Source organism: Octodon degus, unplaced genomic scaffold (genome assembly GCF_000260255.1).
Source record: "Octodon degus isolate 3935 unplaced genomic scaffold, OctDeg1.0 scaffold00096, whole genome shotgun sequence".
NCBI classification, from domain to species: Eukaryota; Metazoa; Chordata; class Mammalia; order Rodentia; family Octodontidae; genus Octodon; species Octodon degus.
This window is the reverse complement of record NW_004524672.1, coordinates 6,189,860-6,206,296: the sequence shown is the minus strand read 5'-3', so window position 1 is coordinate 6,206,296 and position 16,437 is coordinate 6,189,860. Positions and strand designations below refer to the sequence as shown.

At 46.0% G+C, this 16,437-nt stretch overlaps 1 protein-coding gene across 1 annotated transcript in view; it reads left to right on the top strand.

Moving 5' to 3' along the window:
• The window catches only part of Sgpp2 (sphingosine-1-phosphate phosphatase 2), a 153,004-nt gene that overhangs the window by 70,374 nt on the left and 66,193 nt on the right, over positions 1–16,437 (top strand). Inside the window, exon 2 of the mRNA XM_023723096.1 lies at positions 2,628–2,786. Coding sequence (XP_023578864.1) covers positions 2,628–2,786 — 159 coding nt within the window. The remainder of the gene's footprint in view (positions 1–2,627; positions 2,787–16,437) is intronic.

Below are 16,437 nucleotides of genomic sequence, written 5' to 3'. Positions count from 1 at the left end.
AGTGTTTTTAGTTCCAAGGGTGGCTGTCCACAGCCTAAATGTGCGAGGCTTTCTTGCTCTGTGGAGGTGATGGTTGTTTATAGGGTTCTTTGCTTTTTTTTTTTTTTTTTTTTTTTTTTTTTTTTTTTTTTTTTTTTTTTTGCATAACTGGGGCTCAAACCCATAGTCTCCTTGGGCACTGGTCAAGCACTGGACCCCTGAGCCACATGCCCAGCCCTTTCTTGCTCTTTCACTTTAAACATTAGTTGCTAAATCATCGCACATGTGCCATGGAAACACTGCCCAAGGTCCTGGCCAGGACCCCCATGTGGCCCACAAGGAATGTGGAAAGACATCTCTAGGACATGAGTTCTCTCTCTGCCACTCCACTGTACTCACCATTTCCATCTCTAACTTGAGATCTCTTTCTGTACTTGTTCCAAGTGAGACCAGTCCATATCTGGAAAGGAAATTCTTATTTATTTTCCAATTATAATGAAGCGCTACACACTGAGATTCCTACAAAGGAAACTCAGGTTCTTTCTTTAAAAAGACAAGTACTTACTAGTCTTACTTGGGTATGGGTAACCCCCAGGAAGTCTGTTGAGGGTACTGTGTACAGGTTGATATTTTAATTTTCATGCTGGGTTCTTCTGTCCCTAAGAAGACTCAAAGAATATTTAACCTTCTGAAGAGAAATCCTGAGAGATGCTAAAAAAAAAACCAGACAAAACAAACAAACAAACAAAAAAACCACTAAAGATACTGATTAGCAGTACATAATGCTAAAGCAGTTTGCTGTCATCCCTGGTGCTTTTCTCAGTGATTTACCAGGATCAAGATGGTGAACTTGAGCTCAGGTAAATCTCCAGAGTAGGGAAATGATTGTCACTGAGAATTTGTAATGTCATAGAACTCTTGGGTATAATAAATGACACCAGGGAGAGATTTGCCCCTTGTTAGAGTTTGGCAAAATTTCTCTTTGTAAATCTGCAAAGCAGGACTGATTGCCAGATGTCCCCCATAGCTGGTGGGTGAAAATTCTTAACCTTTATGCTGAAGAGGGGCACATGGTTTTTCTGAATATTTTTAGTGCCCAGCTTGGGTGCTGGAGTGTACAGCTATGGGATGAATACTGGTAGAATAAACACATGCAACTCTCCCTGAAATCTCCAGGTGTTAAACCAGGCAAACATGGACTTACAAGAGCCTGTACAAAGTCTTCCTGCACTCACGCTGCCCCTCCCTCCCCACCTTTGATGTTGGCATTTTACTTTGGTTTTGTGTTCAGAAAGCTTATGACCAGCATTGACAGCAGCACTAAAAGTCTACTTTTTAGATTCACTCAATGGGATGACTGTTTTTGGCTTTCATGTACTACTAATATCCCATAAATACAAAAGTATTCACCATGGCTTTGTATAAACCAGCTGCTTGCTCTTGTTTTTATTCCTACAAGTATTCCCTCCCCCTCCTTGTCCACAGGATAAGAATGAGGGAATGGGCATGCATGATGACAACCCACCTGTACTTTCTAGGGTTCTCACAGTATCTATGGTGAGAATTGACTTGATTGGTGCCATTTAGATTCTTTTTAAATTGCCCAGGCCTTCTTCAAATTCTCAATCCTCCTCCGTTCCTCATCCCATGTAGTAGCTGGAATTACAGGCATGTATCACCATACCCACCTATACATCCCATCTAAAAAGTGAATAGAGTGGGGGGGGGAGTGAATAGAGGGGGGAGGGATAGCTCAGCAGTAGAATGAGGCCCTAGGTTTGATCAAGGCTTTAGATTTGATGTCCAGTACTGCAAAACACAAGGTGGAGAATAAAGTTCAGAGACAAGTTCTATGCTGCTGTAGCAATATTGTCTACCATTCAGTGGCTTAAAACAACACCAATGATTCTGTTAAAGCTCTGGAAGTCAAAAGTATAAAGCAGTTCTCACTTGGCTATGAGCAAGGTGTCATCAGAGCTGTATTCCTCCTGGACACTCAAGGGGAGAATCTGTCGCCTTGTTCTCCCCACCACCACTTGCTAACCCTTTAGAGGCCACTCACATTCCTTGGCTTGTGGCCCTTTCCTTTACCTTCAAAGCCAGCAGTGTTAATGTCCTCAAATCAGTCTTTGACTCTGACATTTTTATGACTTCTCCTTCCTTCCTATTAAAGATACTTACAGTTCTGTGGAGTCCACCCAGCTAATCCATAGTCATCTCCCCATCTCAAATTTGTATCAATGTAATGATATTTTCAAAGCCCCTTTTTCCATGTAAGGGGATATGTTCATGGGGTCTAAGGATTAGGGCCAAACATACTCAGGAATTCATACAGCTGCCCTGACATACTCAGCTGCCCTCAAGTTTCTAGCCTTCTGCGTATACAAGGCTTGGCTTTGTGTACCTTTTCTTGGTACTTCTTTCCTTAATGTTATTCAACTCTAAAAAGACCTCACTAGTGTAGACAAGGGGGGAGAGGGGTTGACAGATGTTCAGTGTAGATTAATGGTCAAAACCCCACAGTTAGATGGGGAGAAACAAGGCGGTACCTTAGCTGTAAAGGCCCATGCGTCTCAGGCACGGAGTGTTCAGACTTGCTACCCAGGGAGGTGTTGGGTGAACTGACAGAGCGACCTTTTGTCTTTTAGGCTTATGGGAAGAAGTACATCGTGAAGAATTACTTCTACTATTACCTGTTCCGATTTTCAGCTGCTCTGGGTCAAGAAGTGTTCTACATCACGTTTCTTCCCTTCACTCACTGGAATATTGATCCTTATTTATCCAGAAGACTGGTCTTAATATGGGTGGTAAGTAGGATTAAGATTTACTGACAACTGCTACACCAAAGCACTTCACATAATGCTCTTGGTGTATGCAAGTTTGTGTCTGTGTTTGTTTTACAAAAGTCACAAAGAGTACAAAGCAGGACATGGTGGTACACACCTGCAACCCAGCACTCGGGAGGTGGAGGCAAGAGGGTCACTGAAGTTTGAAGCCAGCCTGGGTCACATAGTGAGACCCAGTGTCAGAAAGAAAAACAAAACAAAAAAGCAAACCAACAAGCAGAATCACATACAGTGCAGTTGTCTCCTAATTTACTGTGGAAAAAAATATATAAGCATGGCCCATTTGGTCTACAAAAACCCGTCCAACCTGTGATTCATGTACATTGATAGATGCTTCCCCTCAGGAAAATAAAGCTAGGAGAGGGAAAAAAGATGAGCAAAACGAAAGGACCTTTCTAAGAATCCACATGCGGGTATAAAATACATCTTACCAAGAGGCCACATTAGTAAAATTTGATCAAAACATAAAACTCCAAGCAACCACTCTTTGATACTTTGGAGAGATGAAAGCACAGGAGGTGGCTACCTGCCTAGAAGGGCTTCCAGTGTGAGCGGGGCAGCCGCCATGCGCAGAGCCCAGGGTCAGTCCAGGCACATGGGGAGCCCTACCTGCTTTCCAAGGTGCCCTGTCACTTCACGTTCGGGCCAGTGAGTTCTGGATTTTTGTTTATCTGGGACAGAGTGTAGGTATCTGTGAGGCAAAACTGCACACTACAAGTACCATAGAAAAATACTATCTGTCTAAGTAAAGATATTCTTACAGTAAAAGATTCATTGTCTTTACTCTAGCCTCACGCATGGATCCTTTCATTTTTGGCACTTTCCAAAGCAGCTCTTGACGTCCTTTCGGTGTTCTTTGGTTGTACTGTCCTGGCTGTTTGGATGACCTGATCCCAAAACGTTTTCCTTTCCTGGTCATTTTGACCTAGAGAAAGAGCCAGAAGTTACATGGTGCCCAATCTGGTCAATAAGCTAGTAAGGAAGGCAGATGAAGATTCACCTAATGTTTCAAGAGCCTGCCTTGCTGCTCGGTAGTATTCGGCCATGGCACCCATGGCATTTTTCAGTCAGGCTCCTAAAGATTCTCATGGGAGAGGACTTCCAGAACTCCTTCAGAAGGTGGCAAGAACAACAGGGTACAAAGCAAGGGGGACGCTTTGAGGGGAACTGATGGTGGTGTGTCTTTCACTAGAATCTACTTCTACACATTTAGCATTCACCCTTTTTGTGATCATCCTTGGCATGTGGGCTTCGGCGCCGGACAGGCCTGTGATCAGGTGCAGTGTACCCGGTCTGCATCCCCTGACCCTCAGCCTTAGTTCCCTGTCTGCACAAAGGCGTTAGTAATTCGCATCCCTAGAATTTCCCGGAAGTACAGGGTGTGGTGGAGGTGGTGGGCAGATGCCGGCGACCTGTGTGAGCAGGGTAAGAGAGTGACCGTCCGTGAAGGCCAAGGTGTCAGAGATCAGCCAGCTCTATGGTCACAGGCATTTATCTGGAAGAGAAAAAGTTTGGGCCAGGACCACTTCCCCCTTCAGACTGTATCCTAAAAGCAAGTTCAGAAGGGCTAAACTGAAGGCAAAGGAAATGCCGTGAGAACTTAGGCAAAGGACCTCCCACTCTTGGCTTTTTTCTCCTTTACAGAACAATTGAGTGGACTCAATTGTCATAAATTCCCGTGTCGTGGCCCAGAGAGAAAAGCACGCGCTGCCTTCCTGGGTGGGGTCAGGGGCGTTGAGGGGATCCACTCACCAGCCGCCACCTGGGGGCACTGCGGGGCAGCAGGCTCTGGGTCCACCTACCACTGCCGGGAGGGACATGGGCCCAGAGTTGTGTGATCCTTTGCTTTTTCACACGAAACCTTGCAGTTTTGCAGGACTGGCTTCTGACTTTTCAATGTTAGCTTCTCCGCTCACCGCACAAGCGCTCCTTGCTGTGCAAGCTTGGGCCCCTGGGTTGGAAGTCTCTCACGCACTATGCACGTTCCCCCACCTTTCTGCCCCTCAGCCTTTCTGTTCTACACCTTTGTTCTCCCAAGACCCATTTCCTGCCTGGCCTTCTCCTGAGCTCTAGCTTTATCTAAGTCTGACCAGAGAACCTGCAGAGACACATGCTTCTCACGGATCATAAAGGGAGTGTTGGTCTGAGTGGCCTTCTGGCCCTTGGAAGCCCCTTTGGGTTTTCTGGGGCAGTTGTGTGTGAAGGGAAAAAGGAGGGGAGGGGAGCAGAGGGGAAAGGGAAGCAGGGGTAGGGGGGGGAGGGAGGAGCAGGGGGAGCCTCCCTCCTCTGCTGAGGATGTGCAAACCCAGGAAAGATCCATGTGCTTCAATTGCACTTATTTTCAAATATATCTACTACAGCATATGTATAATATGTACATCTGATGCATGTGCTTCCAGGAAACTTTCCTGGTGGTCGAGTGGACCACATGATGTGAAGATGTGAAGTCCCTTTATTAACTGAGGACCATCTTACAATGTGTGTGGCTGGCTCAAGACCACTCACTTCCCCCACTGAGGGTGAAAAACTTCCCAAGGGGCCAGGAAACCTTCAGACTTGATAAGAAGCTATGGATGATAGTTTTCTTGGACAGGATCTTGCTATGCAGTCAAGTCTGTCTTTGAACTCCTGACCTCCTACCTCAGCCTCCAGAGTGCTGGATTACAGGTGTGCACCCCCACCCCCACATGGTGGAGGACTCACCAATTGTCATTACTGGTTGTTAGTGTGTGCCTTAGCCTTCTCATTTTAAAGGGTTCCAGCACGTTTGCATGAAAAAGAAAGAACCTGTGGAGCCCACGTGTTGTCCTGAGTTGCTTGATGTTTTAAGTGGGCCACTCACGCCTGTGCTGCAAGCTCTGTAATCACTGCATGAACTGTCAGGGCAGCTAGGCAAGCAGGGTCACGGAAGGCTCCTGCTAGCTGTGGATGGGGAAAACCAGTCCATCCAACTAGGGAGCAGTGCAGGCGTGCGAGTCCTGGAGCACTGAGCATAGTTTGTCTTGGCTTAGTGTTGAAGATGGACACAGGGAAGAAAAATTCCTAGTGGTGCTGGGGGCTGGGAAGAGACTGGGGTGGAGCTCGGTTGGGTTTTGTGCTTGGCCAGCCTGGGGCTCAGTTCCCTGCAGAGATGGAGCCAGCCTTTTCCATGTAAGGGACATCTCCAAATTAGTGACCACCCCTTCAAAGGATAGGACCAGGAAATGTTAGTTACCTTGGAGGTTTAGAGCTGTAGATACCTTATCTCCCCTGGAATGTATGGGAAGGCAGCTGTTGGTTCCAGAGCGTCACACTTCCGGTCAAGTTTTATATTCATTCAGTAGTTGTTATCGGATGAAGACGCAGCAGGTTTTGTAACTCTTGGAAAGCATTTTTCATATTACTCGACTCCTACCGTCTGAAACAGCTGATCAGAATTTATGGTTGTATTAACTGCTCTATCTCCTCACAATCATAATCATTCCTGCCTTCCACTGTGCATCTTTCCTGGCATCTGTGTTCATTAACTGACTTGGACTTCATTACCACTGGTAAGCATTGTTTTATAGATCGGGATTGTAATGCTTCCAGTAATAAAAAGTCATGCTATATGTGGAGCACTTAATGTATATGCTTGTGGTGCCCCTGCCTCTTCTAATAGTATTTTATATATTTTACTTCATTTAATTCTGGCAGCCATCCTGAGTAGTTATGTCCAGCCCATTTTATAGATTGTGAAACTGAAGAGTGGAAAGGCTAAATAATCGTCCAAGATCTAAGTGGATTTGGTCCTGGGCCCCGGCCTCCGCAACCGGGGAGCTCTTGTTGGCTCCTAGAACACAGTTGAGCTGCAGGAGGCGCCTCCAGGCTCCTTGCTTTTTTCTCTTTCTAAGTCAGTGAAACTGGGGCTTTATGAAATGATTGGCTTCTGTGGGTTTGGTAGTGTCAGGATGCTCTGCAGCGTGTACATCCTTGCGCTGTGTGGTCTCCAGCAGTGTCCGTGATTGCCCCACCGGTGATATTTATCCCAGAGAATGAGACAAGGGAAGACGTCAACCAAGCCGTAATGTCCTCCTACCCCTTACCAATAGTGTAAACCAATTTTGGGCTCAAAGACTCCTCCTAGCCACCTGGACAGGACAGCCTGCGAGGGGGCTGCCTGATTAGACTCCCTATAACGAAGCTGGATGTGTTGGTTTGCACCCGCAGCCCTAGGCCTCTGGCGCACTCCTGGGGCAGGATTACAAATTTGCACCTAACCTGCGCCACTTAGAGACATAGTGAAACCCTGTGCTAAAATTTAAAGAGTAAATCAAAAGGCTGAGAATGCAGCTCTGTAGAAAGGCCCAGAGTTCAATCCCTGATCACACGCGCACAAGCACGCCTACACTGTACACACACCCGCACACACACAGGTACAAAGTTCCTATAGAGACCCAGATGACTCAGTGTCTGCATGAGTGATCGTGTGCTCTCTTGCCTTCCACTCTGGCACTGTGACAGTGTGACCAGAAATGAAAATGAGACCCTTAAAGTTGTCCTGTAACATGAGGCAAAATCCCCCTCACTGTTTCCAAGACCAAGTTTCCCTTCATTTTGCAAAATGGTACTACCGCAGTTGATGCTCGAGGCTCACAAAGCTGCTTATGTCTGTACTTAAAATGTTTTATTGTTTTTATCCTGTCCGTTTTCACAGGCATTCCCTAGCCTTCAGAACAAGCTTTTAAACAGTGAGATAAGTCGATAAAAATGAAAATGAGGAGGAATTGAGATACTGGAGAAGCCTCAAGCCCAGACTAACCTTAAATATACCATGCTGGTACAAAGGGGAGCCACAAGTTAGTCTTTGGGCTTTGCCTTGACCAAGCCAAAATGAAGGCTGTCACCCAGAAGGAAGTGGCAGGCCTGTTCCTAAGGGGGCAGCCCTCCCGCTGACCCCTGGGGCTAGCAGAACTGGGAAGGCCAGTGAAGCGCACTGCGACAGCATTTCCTTGGAAATTCTGTTTGGTGTCAGCCCTGTCCCACTGGGTGTGTGTGCGGCCACAGTTTAACTTCTTTTCCTCAGTTTCATCACTCATAAATCCAATGAAAAAAAAAACCTCAGTGCTTTCTCCTTTCACAGGTTCTTACTTCGGAAAGCCCGTCTCATGCCATTATCAGCCATCGGTAGTAACATCTGTGAGCTGCCAGCCTACCTGCTCTCTCAAGTGATGTATTTGAGATGCATTTGAAACACATCACATGATACTGGGGATATTGGCCATGCAAGAGGGCTTTTAAAAATTGATTTCTACCAGTCACTAATATAGACTGATACTGAATGTTCCACGTCTCAGAGGCAATGGGATTTTTAGAAGTAAGACTTGAAGTCATCACAGTATTTAATTTTATAATATTATCAATAGCGAACCAGAGAAATCCTTTAAAAGTGAACGAGGCCTGGGATTATAGCTGAGTGGTACAGCATTTACCTGCTGTGCAGGAGTCTTGGGTTTGATCTGAAGTAACACACACACACACAACGCACACATGCAGACACACATGTATACACACAGGCACGCATGCGTGTACACATAGTGCACACACATATACACATAGGCATGCATATACACATGCACATGTGTATACATGCAAACATGCACACACACACATAATACACCACATAAAAATAAAAAGGAATTTGGATGTTTTCCTTTGAGTTTTCACGGCAGTTCAGGCACAGGCCTCACCACTCCCTGTTGCTCTGCCCTTTGTGACCCCCTGAGCCCCTCTCCTCACCACTTAAATTTCTGGCTCAGTTTCCCTGTCTATAAAATAGTCTCCTCAAGAGGAACAGCCTTCAGAACATCCAGTTGCTTAAATTCCAATTAAGTTAAAATTTATCTTTCCATGTTTCTTTGCCTTTTTTCTCATTTATTAATTTCTTACCTTTTAGGCATATATTCCCTGCCCTTCTAATGTGTGTGAATTTTGTAAGTGAGGATTCTCTTACCCAAATCAATCTTTTTGCCCCATAATTTTATTGATAAACAAATAGCGATGAGACAGTTGCAAATCAAATCGGTAGGACAGTTTCAATAATTAACACACTGCATACATTCTTCCTAGTGGTTGATTGCTGTACAAGAGTCATTCTATTCATTAAGAGAATGTAACTATATATCTATCCAAACCACTTTGAATACACAGATACAATCGTCTGTATCCCCTTTTTTTGTTAAGTTCCGTTATTTGAATATTATAGGTGTGTAAACTCAGCAAAATATTCTAAAAGAGTCTAGTAGCCTATAATAGTATTGGGTCTTCCGCTTCACTGGCAATGTCAGAAATTGTTGACCTGAGTCCCCTATAGCTCAACCTAACAGCATGGCTTTACTTCTTATATTTCGTCTTTATACTTTTCTGCTGGATGGCCAAGACCAAGGTAAAGCAGGACCTATGCAACAAGAGTTGTAGCTTTTGGGTCTGATAAGGTCAGTGAAATCCCCTCAGGATTTATCCTGAGATCCTGCACCTCAGATTGTCCCAAATCAATCTTATAGTGTTCTTTCTTTCTTTCTTTCTTTCTTTCTTTCTTTCTTTCTTTCTTTCTTTTTTTCTTTCTTTCTTTTTTTTTTTTTGTATTTTAGGGAAGGGTCTACAGAGTGTTCAAGGTCTCACTGCTAGATCAGACTTGTAGCGATTCCCCTGTTTACAGCCTCCCAAGAGCTGGGATTATAGGCATGCTCCACCATGCCCAGTCTCAATCGCTGTCTCAGTGTACTCCGGGGGTGGGGCCGGCATGGCAGGCCCAGGGATTGAACCCCTGGCCCCTGCACCTGCTTGTAGGCACTTTAATCCACTGAGCTATTTGGCCGGCCCCGTATAGTGTTTCTGAATGAACTGAAGGCCCTGGTAGTTTCCGACAGTTTCTAGGCAGGGTTAATTTCTCTGCTAGCATTTCTGAGCTTCCTGTCATTTTCCTGATTGGAAGCAAGGAGTCCCTGTACTAGGAGTTGCTCTTACCAAGATCAGTAGGTCAGAGATTGGAACAGAGGCTTGTGCTTCCGAAAGGGGCACAAAGCACATGCATGGAGCAGCGAGTCCAGTTTCCAGAAATACAAATGCACTCACACTGTCTCAGGAAAAGAGGTTGATATTTTAATATGGGGGGACTCTAAGGGCCAGAACTTCACAGGAACTGAGGCTGGTGGACAGTTTGGTTGCTACAATTCAGCTGTACCTCCTATCTTTTACCCTTGATCCTAGCCAAAAGGTTGAGAAGTGATGTAACTCCTGTTTTAAACTCTCGTCATTCACCACTAGCTACCTGGTTTTTCAGTCAGTTTTTCAAGATAGTTTGGTGTGGCTATTACGTAACCAACCCTGCAATTCCTTCCATCCGTGGCCAGACTGTTAGTTGGGTGTAATTGGCTCAAGCAGCTATATTTAGGGTGGATGGAGATTGACTAGGGCCACAGCGGCACGGACCAGGTTCTGGAACTTCAAGGGGCAGGACGATAAGCCTAATAGTGAAGCCTTGTTCAAGCCACTCTGCGGCTCTGCCCAGCACTTGCCCTGGCTCTAAGTGAACGAGCCTCAGTAGAGCTCTTTTGAGGCTGTAACAGGACTGCGGGTCTTTGCTGTGTGGCTGTGATGTGAGAATCAGAAGGGGTGCGGCTACGGTGTGAAAGAGGGAGGGAAAGAACCAGCACCAATTGGGAGGATGCTCAGAAAGAAGAGGGGAGGAGGGGAGAGATCTCGCTTTTTTGCAAACCAAAGGCTAATGCAGCTGTGCCTATTTTTTCTTGCACTGTGAATTTCCACAGTGTCAATGTTTAAAATGCGTGTCAAATCTATTGCTAAATGATTATCAGATTGTTTGCTTCCTTGTATTTGGCGAAAGTGAAGGCGCAGTTTTAAAGAAAATGCTTAGCCAGACATGGAGGAAGCTGAGGCAGCAGTCCCCAGACAACATGGTGGGACCATATCTCAAAATTAAAAATATAAAGTAAATAAATTTTAAGAAGCCTGAGCATGCAAGTCAGCACAACAGCCTTGGGTCAATCCCCAGTGCCACCAAAGATGAAAAGAGCACTTCTTTCCCAATGTAAATTCTACCCCAGCCCTTTTTGATAAACATTTTAAAGTTTTAGATTTCTCCCATAAATTTAGGGAGAAATTTATGATGATGAGCTGTAAAAGCACAAGATTCCTCCTGGTACATCTTTCTGATTCTGTTCTTCCAAGAACAAGTTAACTTAGTTTGGAGAGCTCCATATAAATGATGGTTCTCTGCAGCTCCTTTATTCTGATTATTAATAGCTACCTAATTCATACTTATGATACAAACCAAGCCTAAATTGTGCCTTAGATTGTGCCTACGAGCTAGGTAGTGTTTGTTACAGAGTTTGGGGTATCATTTCATAAAACAGTTCCACAAATTGGCTATAAGGTAAACTTTGTGGTAACATATCCCAGTAGAGTAGTGTCCTTCCGGACATGGGGTAGCTGGCCCTGTGTCTCACACAGGGGTTTGTCATCTGGTTGGTTAGGGAGGGTGATGAAAAGCCTAGCCTGTCCCTGTAATTCACAAGCTGTAGATTGGGGTCAATTTTAGTGCCAAAAGATGACTGTAAGTGTGATTATCTCTAATCCTCTGTCTAACTGCTGTCCCCAGTGACTTCAAACGATCTCCCTGCCCGCTAAATTGGTCCTCCCTTGAGATTAATGAGTGTTTAAGCAGGGTGGACAATGGCCAGATTGTAACCCTCTCTCACTTGCACTAAATGCCCTAGAAGGAGGCGTCAGGGATTCTGCTAGGTCCCTCTGAAGTAGAACCTGTAATTTAGCCTTAGTTAAACATTAAGTACACATCTCTCAGCAGGTGGTTGTACTCACTGTATTGGTTGAATTTTGAAACAAGAAGAAATACACATTCTGCTGTAGCTTTTTATAAAAAGCTTTAAAACCTGACTCATGTGGTGAACAAAAACCTGGGTCTCATTGTCACCATCACTACTTTCCCCCTTAATGAAGATGACTGGAGAACGTATGCCTCTTCTTCCCCCTGCCCCTTCCCTACAACCGCCCCCTACCCTCACCACCTCCTAAGTCCTGGATGCTAAGGATCAGGCACAAATTTCATGTTCACAGACCGGCCACTGCCCAGCACACCCCAGGATTACTTTTGTGGGAGATACAGAGTCTTGGTAAGTCCCTAAATTACCATCCCAGGCTCTGGGTTCTGCATCCTCCTGTTTCAACCTTCAAGGGTTCTGGGATTCCAGGCAGGCACTGCCACACCAGGTCCCAGCTATGTACTATTTCTAATGCTTCCCTGGGTTGGCTGTGTGCAGGGCAGTTGCTTTAAAGCCTGGGTAGGTGTAGAGTCATTGGAAGCACCAGGGTCCTGGAGGAAAGAGTTCTTTAAGAATGGAATTAGGGGGGCTGGTGAGATGGCTCAGTGGTCTAAAGCATCTACTTAGAACAAGCTTAGCAAAGCACAGGGACCGCGGTTCAATCCCCCAGCACCACATGCCAGCCAGCCCCGCCCCCTGGTGGGCTGAGCTGGCCACACACACACACACACACAAACACACACATAAAATTAAAAAAAAAAAAAGAATGGAATTAGGCAAGGGTATCTGGAAGTAATTTGTGCCAAACCAGCAGCTGCAGTAACTGCAATTTCAACTTCAACTCTGTGTTATTTCCTTTGGCCAAAAATGCATTAGGTTGTTTTCCAGTTTGAAGCATTCAACAAATGGTAGCAAGGCAGGGCCACCAGAAACGTACACCTGATTTCCATGACAAACATGGTAATGATATATTAGCTGGTGGAGCCACGTCCTGTATTGCTGCCTGGACCTACACAGCAACACAAATTGGAACAGAGTGGAACCTTTCCCCTGTGGGCAGAGTCATTCCCAAGGAACGGGGAGATCAGGAATCATGCCAGCTGATATGATGCAGCTAAATTATTTCTAAATGATATCATAATGGATGCCAAGTAAAAGCATTGTGTATCCATTAAAATATGATATATTGAAGAAATAAAGTACAACTGAAACCTTCAAAAAAAAAGAGTGAAATTAGGTTGACTCTGGTAAGATCACACACACACACACACACACACACGCATGCATGCACACACACAGGCACACGCACACGCACACACACACACACACACACACGCGCAGGCCTAAGCATTTTATACGAAGTTTTGATGAAGAATTAGTCCTTCTCTTCCCCCATTTGATTACATTCTAGCTGTTAATAACCACTATCAAGAAAAAAAGTAGCCAGGACATATCCTGACCTGAGCCACGGCTCATGCTGGCAGGGCAGGGCCGAGGACTTCTGTGTCTGTCCTGCTAACCTTGCTTTCCCACCCTTGCAGGCGAATGGCTCCCCAAGTGTCCTACTGCCACTGGTCTGGACTGAATACTGCCCCAGATCCTATTCCCACTCATTTTAAAACAAAAGGGAAAAGATCAAATCAATCAATAGGTCCAGGACGCCTTGCTTGTGGATCTAATTTTCAAATAAAATCTTAACAACTGTCTCTTCTAAAAAGCACTCAGTGTGGCCGGCCGGACTGCGTCCTTGAGGACGTCCTTGTGGTTCTCACCATGGCTGTTCGCAGAATTTCCCCTTAACCCACGTGCCTCACACACAGGAACCCCATTTCACAGAGGAGAACCTCACACCCCGAGGGACAAGGGACGTGAGGCATTTCTCCAAGGTGACACAACATTCCATAGGTAGGTACGCCCTCTGTCGCCTCCCATGGCTGCACTTTCCTTTTCCTGCAGCCCAGTCTCTCAGCAGTGTGCCTTGCCGACTGGGGGACAAGGTCGCATTTAGCGTCCGTGTCTTGCAAGCGCCCATGGGTACAGCAGCGGCAGCCTTCTGGTCCTCTATGCTGCATCCCCGTGAGGACCCCGATGCTACTTGCTGGATGGACTGTGTGTCCCAGAAGTTCTGCTCTCAGCCACAGGAACCTGGTAAAGGGCTGAAGATGCAGCCTGCTAACCCTGATGCCCATCCTTCCTGGGCCTCTGCTCTCCTTCCTCAGTCTAATTTGCAAAGCAGCCAAGTAGAAAAAAGTAAAACAAAGATGAGGCCTTTGTCACTCCAAGAGCGTGCCCTTGCCCACAATGGGGCCTGGGCATTTTCCTCGCCCTGAGCTTCCTGCCCTGGCTTCCAGCACTTCCGCCCCAGGGCACTTCTGTCTCCTTCTCCAGGCCCCAATGGCTGTCCTGTTGTGGCTGCTCTTCCCCCTCTTTCCTTCCACCTTCCCCAGAGGAGCCTTTGTAGCCTCTGTTCTCCAGACGGACAGCAGAGGACAGTCCTGTGGGCCCTGATGGAGAACTTGATTTTTCTCCTTCTGCTCCTGGCCTCAGAGGGTATGCATGGGTCTGCTGGCCCCAGTGGGAACATACGGTGGCCAGAAGGTGCTGTGCTTGCTATGGCCCTCAGTCAGCTGGGGAGTAATCTGGGAAACTGAGGCTGCCTGTCTCCCTGGGCACCAGTCTCCTCAGCCCAAACAATTTGCATTTAGAGACAACTAGATCTCTAAGGGCAGCCAAATCCATCACTTCTGAGCTGGTCCAGGGCTTTGGCCTTTACAGATCTCATGAAGAAAAGTAGAGGTGCTATTATGTTTTCATTCTAAAGGAAAGGAAATGGTGGGAGAAAGCTCTCCTGCTGCTGTGTCCTGAGAAAGAGCCAGTTTTGAACCAGAAATTACTGGGCTCCAGCATCCTGTAACCTCTCCAATCTGTAGTAACCTTTTTCCTTGATTATGTTAAATGAAGTCTGGCTTTTGGGGTGGGGAATATAACATATTCAATGAATTCTGTTTTTAATTTTATAAGAAGTAAACCACACTAATAAAAGATGGAAAAAATTTCCCTAAAGCCCATCTCGTTTGTTGGCTTAAGGGTCACTCAGCTTTTCTATCTGTCTGTATTTGCTATGTGTGCTCATAGTTCACAGTTCATATCTGGCTTTGGTTTCTGTTTCTTGTTTCTGTGATGCTGGGGATTGAACTCTCGGGCTAGAGAGGTGCTCTACCACTGAGCTACGATGCCTAGTGTTTCTTATCTTGAGAAGGGGATCATGCTTAGTTGCCCAGCCTGGCTTTAAACTTGCAGTCCTCCTGCCTCAGCCTCCTGAGTAGCTACGTGTTATGGCTTGGGTCTAAATGTCCCCAAAAAGTCTCATGTAGTCACAGGGAGGGCTTCTAGAGTTTGTGAATAATTGATGAACCCATGCTGGGATTATGGGTGTGAGTGCTGCCCCCACTCTGGGGCAGATAGCCTGAATGCAGCGTAAGCAAGGCAGACAGGCTTGCCCTCTGCCTCTGCCTCTGCCACTGTTCCTCCCTTTTTGCTCTTGCTGTTCTTGCTATTTTTCTAGTTTCTGCCTCCATCAACTGCTTTCCTCTGTCCTGTGCCACTCTGCCATGCAGCGAATCGAGTATGAAACCCCCACACACTATGAGCTAAATAAACCTTTCCTTCCTTAATTTTGGGGGTTGGATATTTTGTCAGAGCAAGAAGAGAAAAGTAACCAAAACCCTGGGCTTACAGATGTGTACTTCCATGCCCTGCTGTATCCTGCTTTGTGGTAAAAATGGTTTGCTATAAGCTTACACATGACTTGTAGTTCATGACAAATATGAACGCGATGGAAGAAGAGTCAAGAATCTTTTTTAAAAATTTTATTTATTTATTTGGTACAGGGTCTCCTCTGCAGCTCAGACTTGAGGGGATCCTGTTTCAGTGTGACCAGTGCTGGGATTACAGGTTTGCAGCACCATGCCTGCTTTTGGTGGCTGGCACGGCAGTACACCCCGGGTGGCAGGGTCTGCACGGCACGTGGTACTGAGGATAAAACCTAGGTCCTTGCCAGGCAGGCATTTAGACCACCGCTAAGCTATCTCCCCAGGCCTCAACAATCTTTTAACCATGAAAATAAATGAACCAAAGGATGGTTTCATTCCCTTGCAGGTTAGGAAACTTGGCTTCTAAACCAAGTGAAAATTGCTCACCTTTGTCTCACACTGCACACATAGTAAAGTAGGGTGAGAATCCCTCTTCGTGACCCAGCAGGTTGGCACTGGATCAGTCTATTAAGGATTTCAGGCATACAACCAGTTGTAGTTCTGGAGCTCACAAGAACAGAACTAATTAATCAAATGGCATTTGTCTCTGACCTTCAACAATGCATCCAGCCCTGTAAAATTTACCTTGATAATCTGCACATACTTTGACTAGCTTGGCTCTTACCAGCCCCTGTGAGGCCCCAAAAGGGAGAGAGAGCAGTGGGGATTCTCTGTGGAAGGGAGCTTTAGGGTGGTGGGAGTTGTACCAATGCTGAGGTTGAGGCTGTAGGGATCATTTTGTCTTGCAGATGCAAACTGGAGAGGGGGGTGCGAGACTCCAGCGCTTTCCTGGTCCAGGAGCAAAGGCCTAGAGGGAGAAAGTCCACCCATAGCTTTGCACTTAGCTTCATTTGAGAGAGAGAGAAAGAGAGAGAGAGACAGACAGACAGAGACAGAGACAGAGACAGAGACAGAGACAGAGACAGAGACAGACACACAGATAACAGAGAGACAGAAACAGAGGTGTGTGTGCCCAGAAAT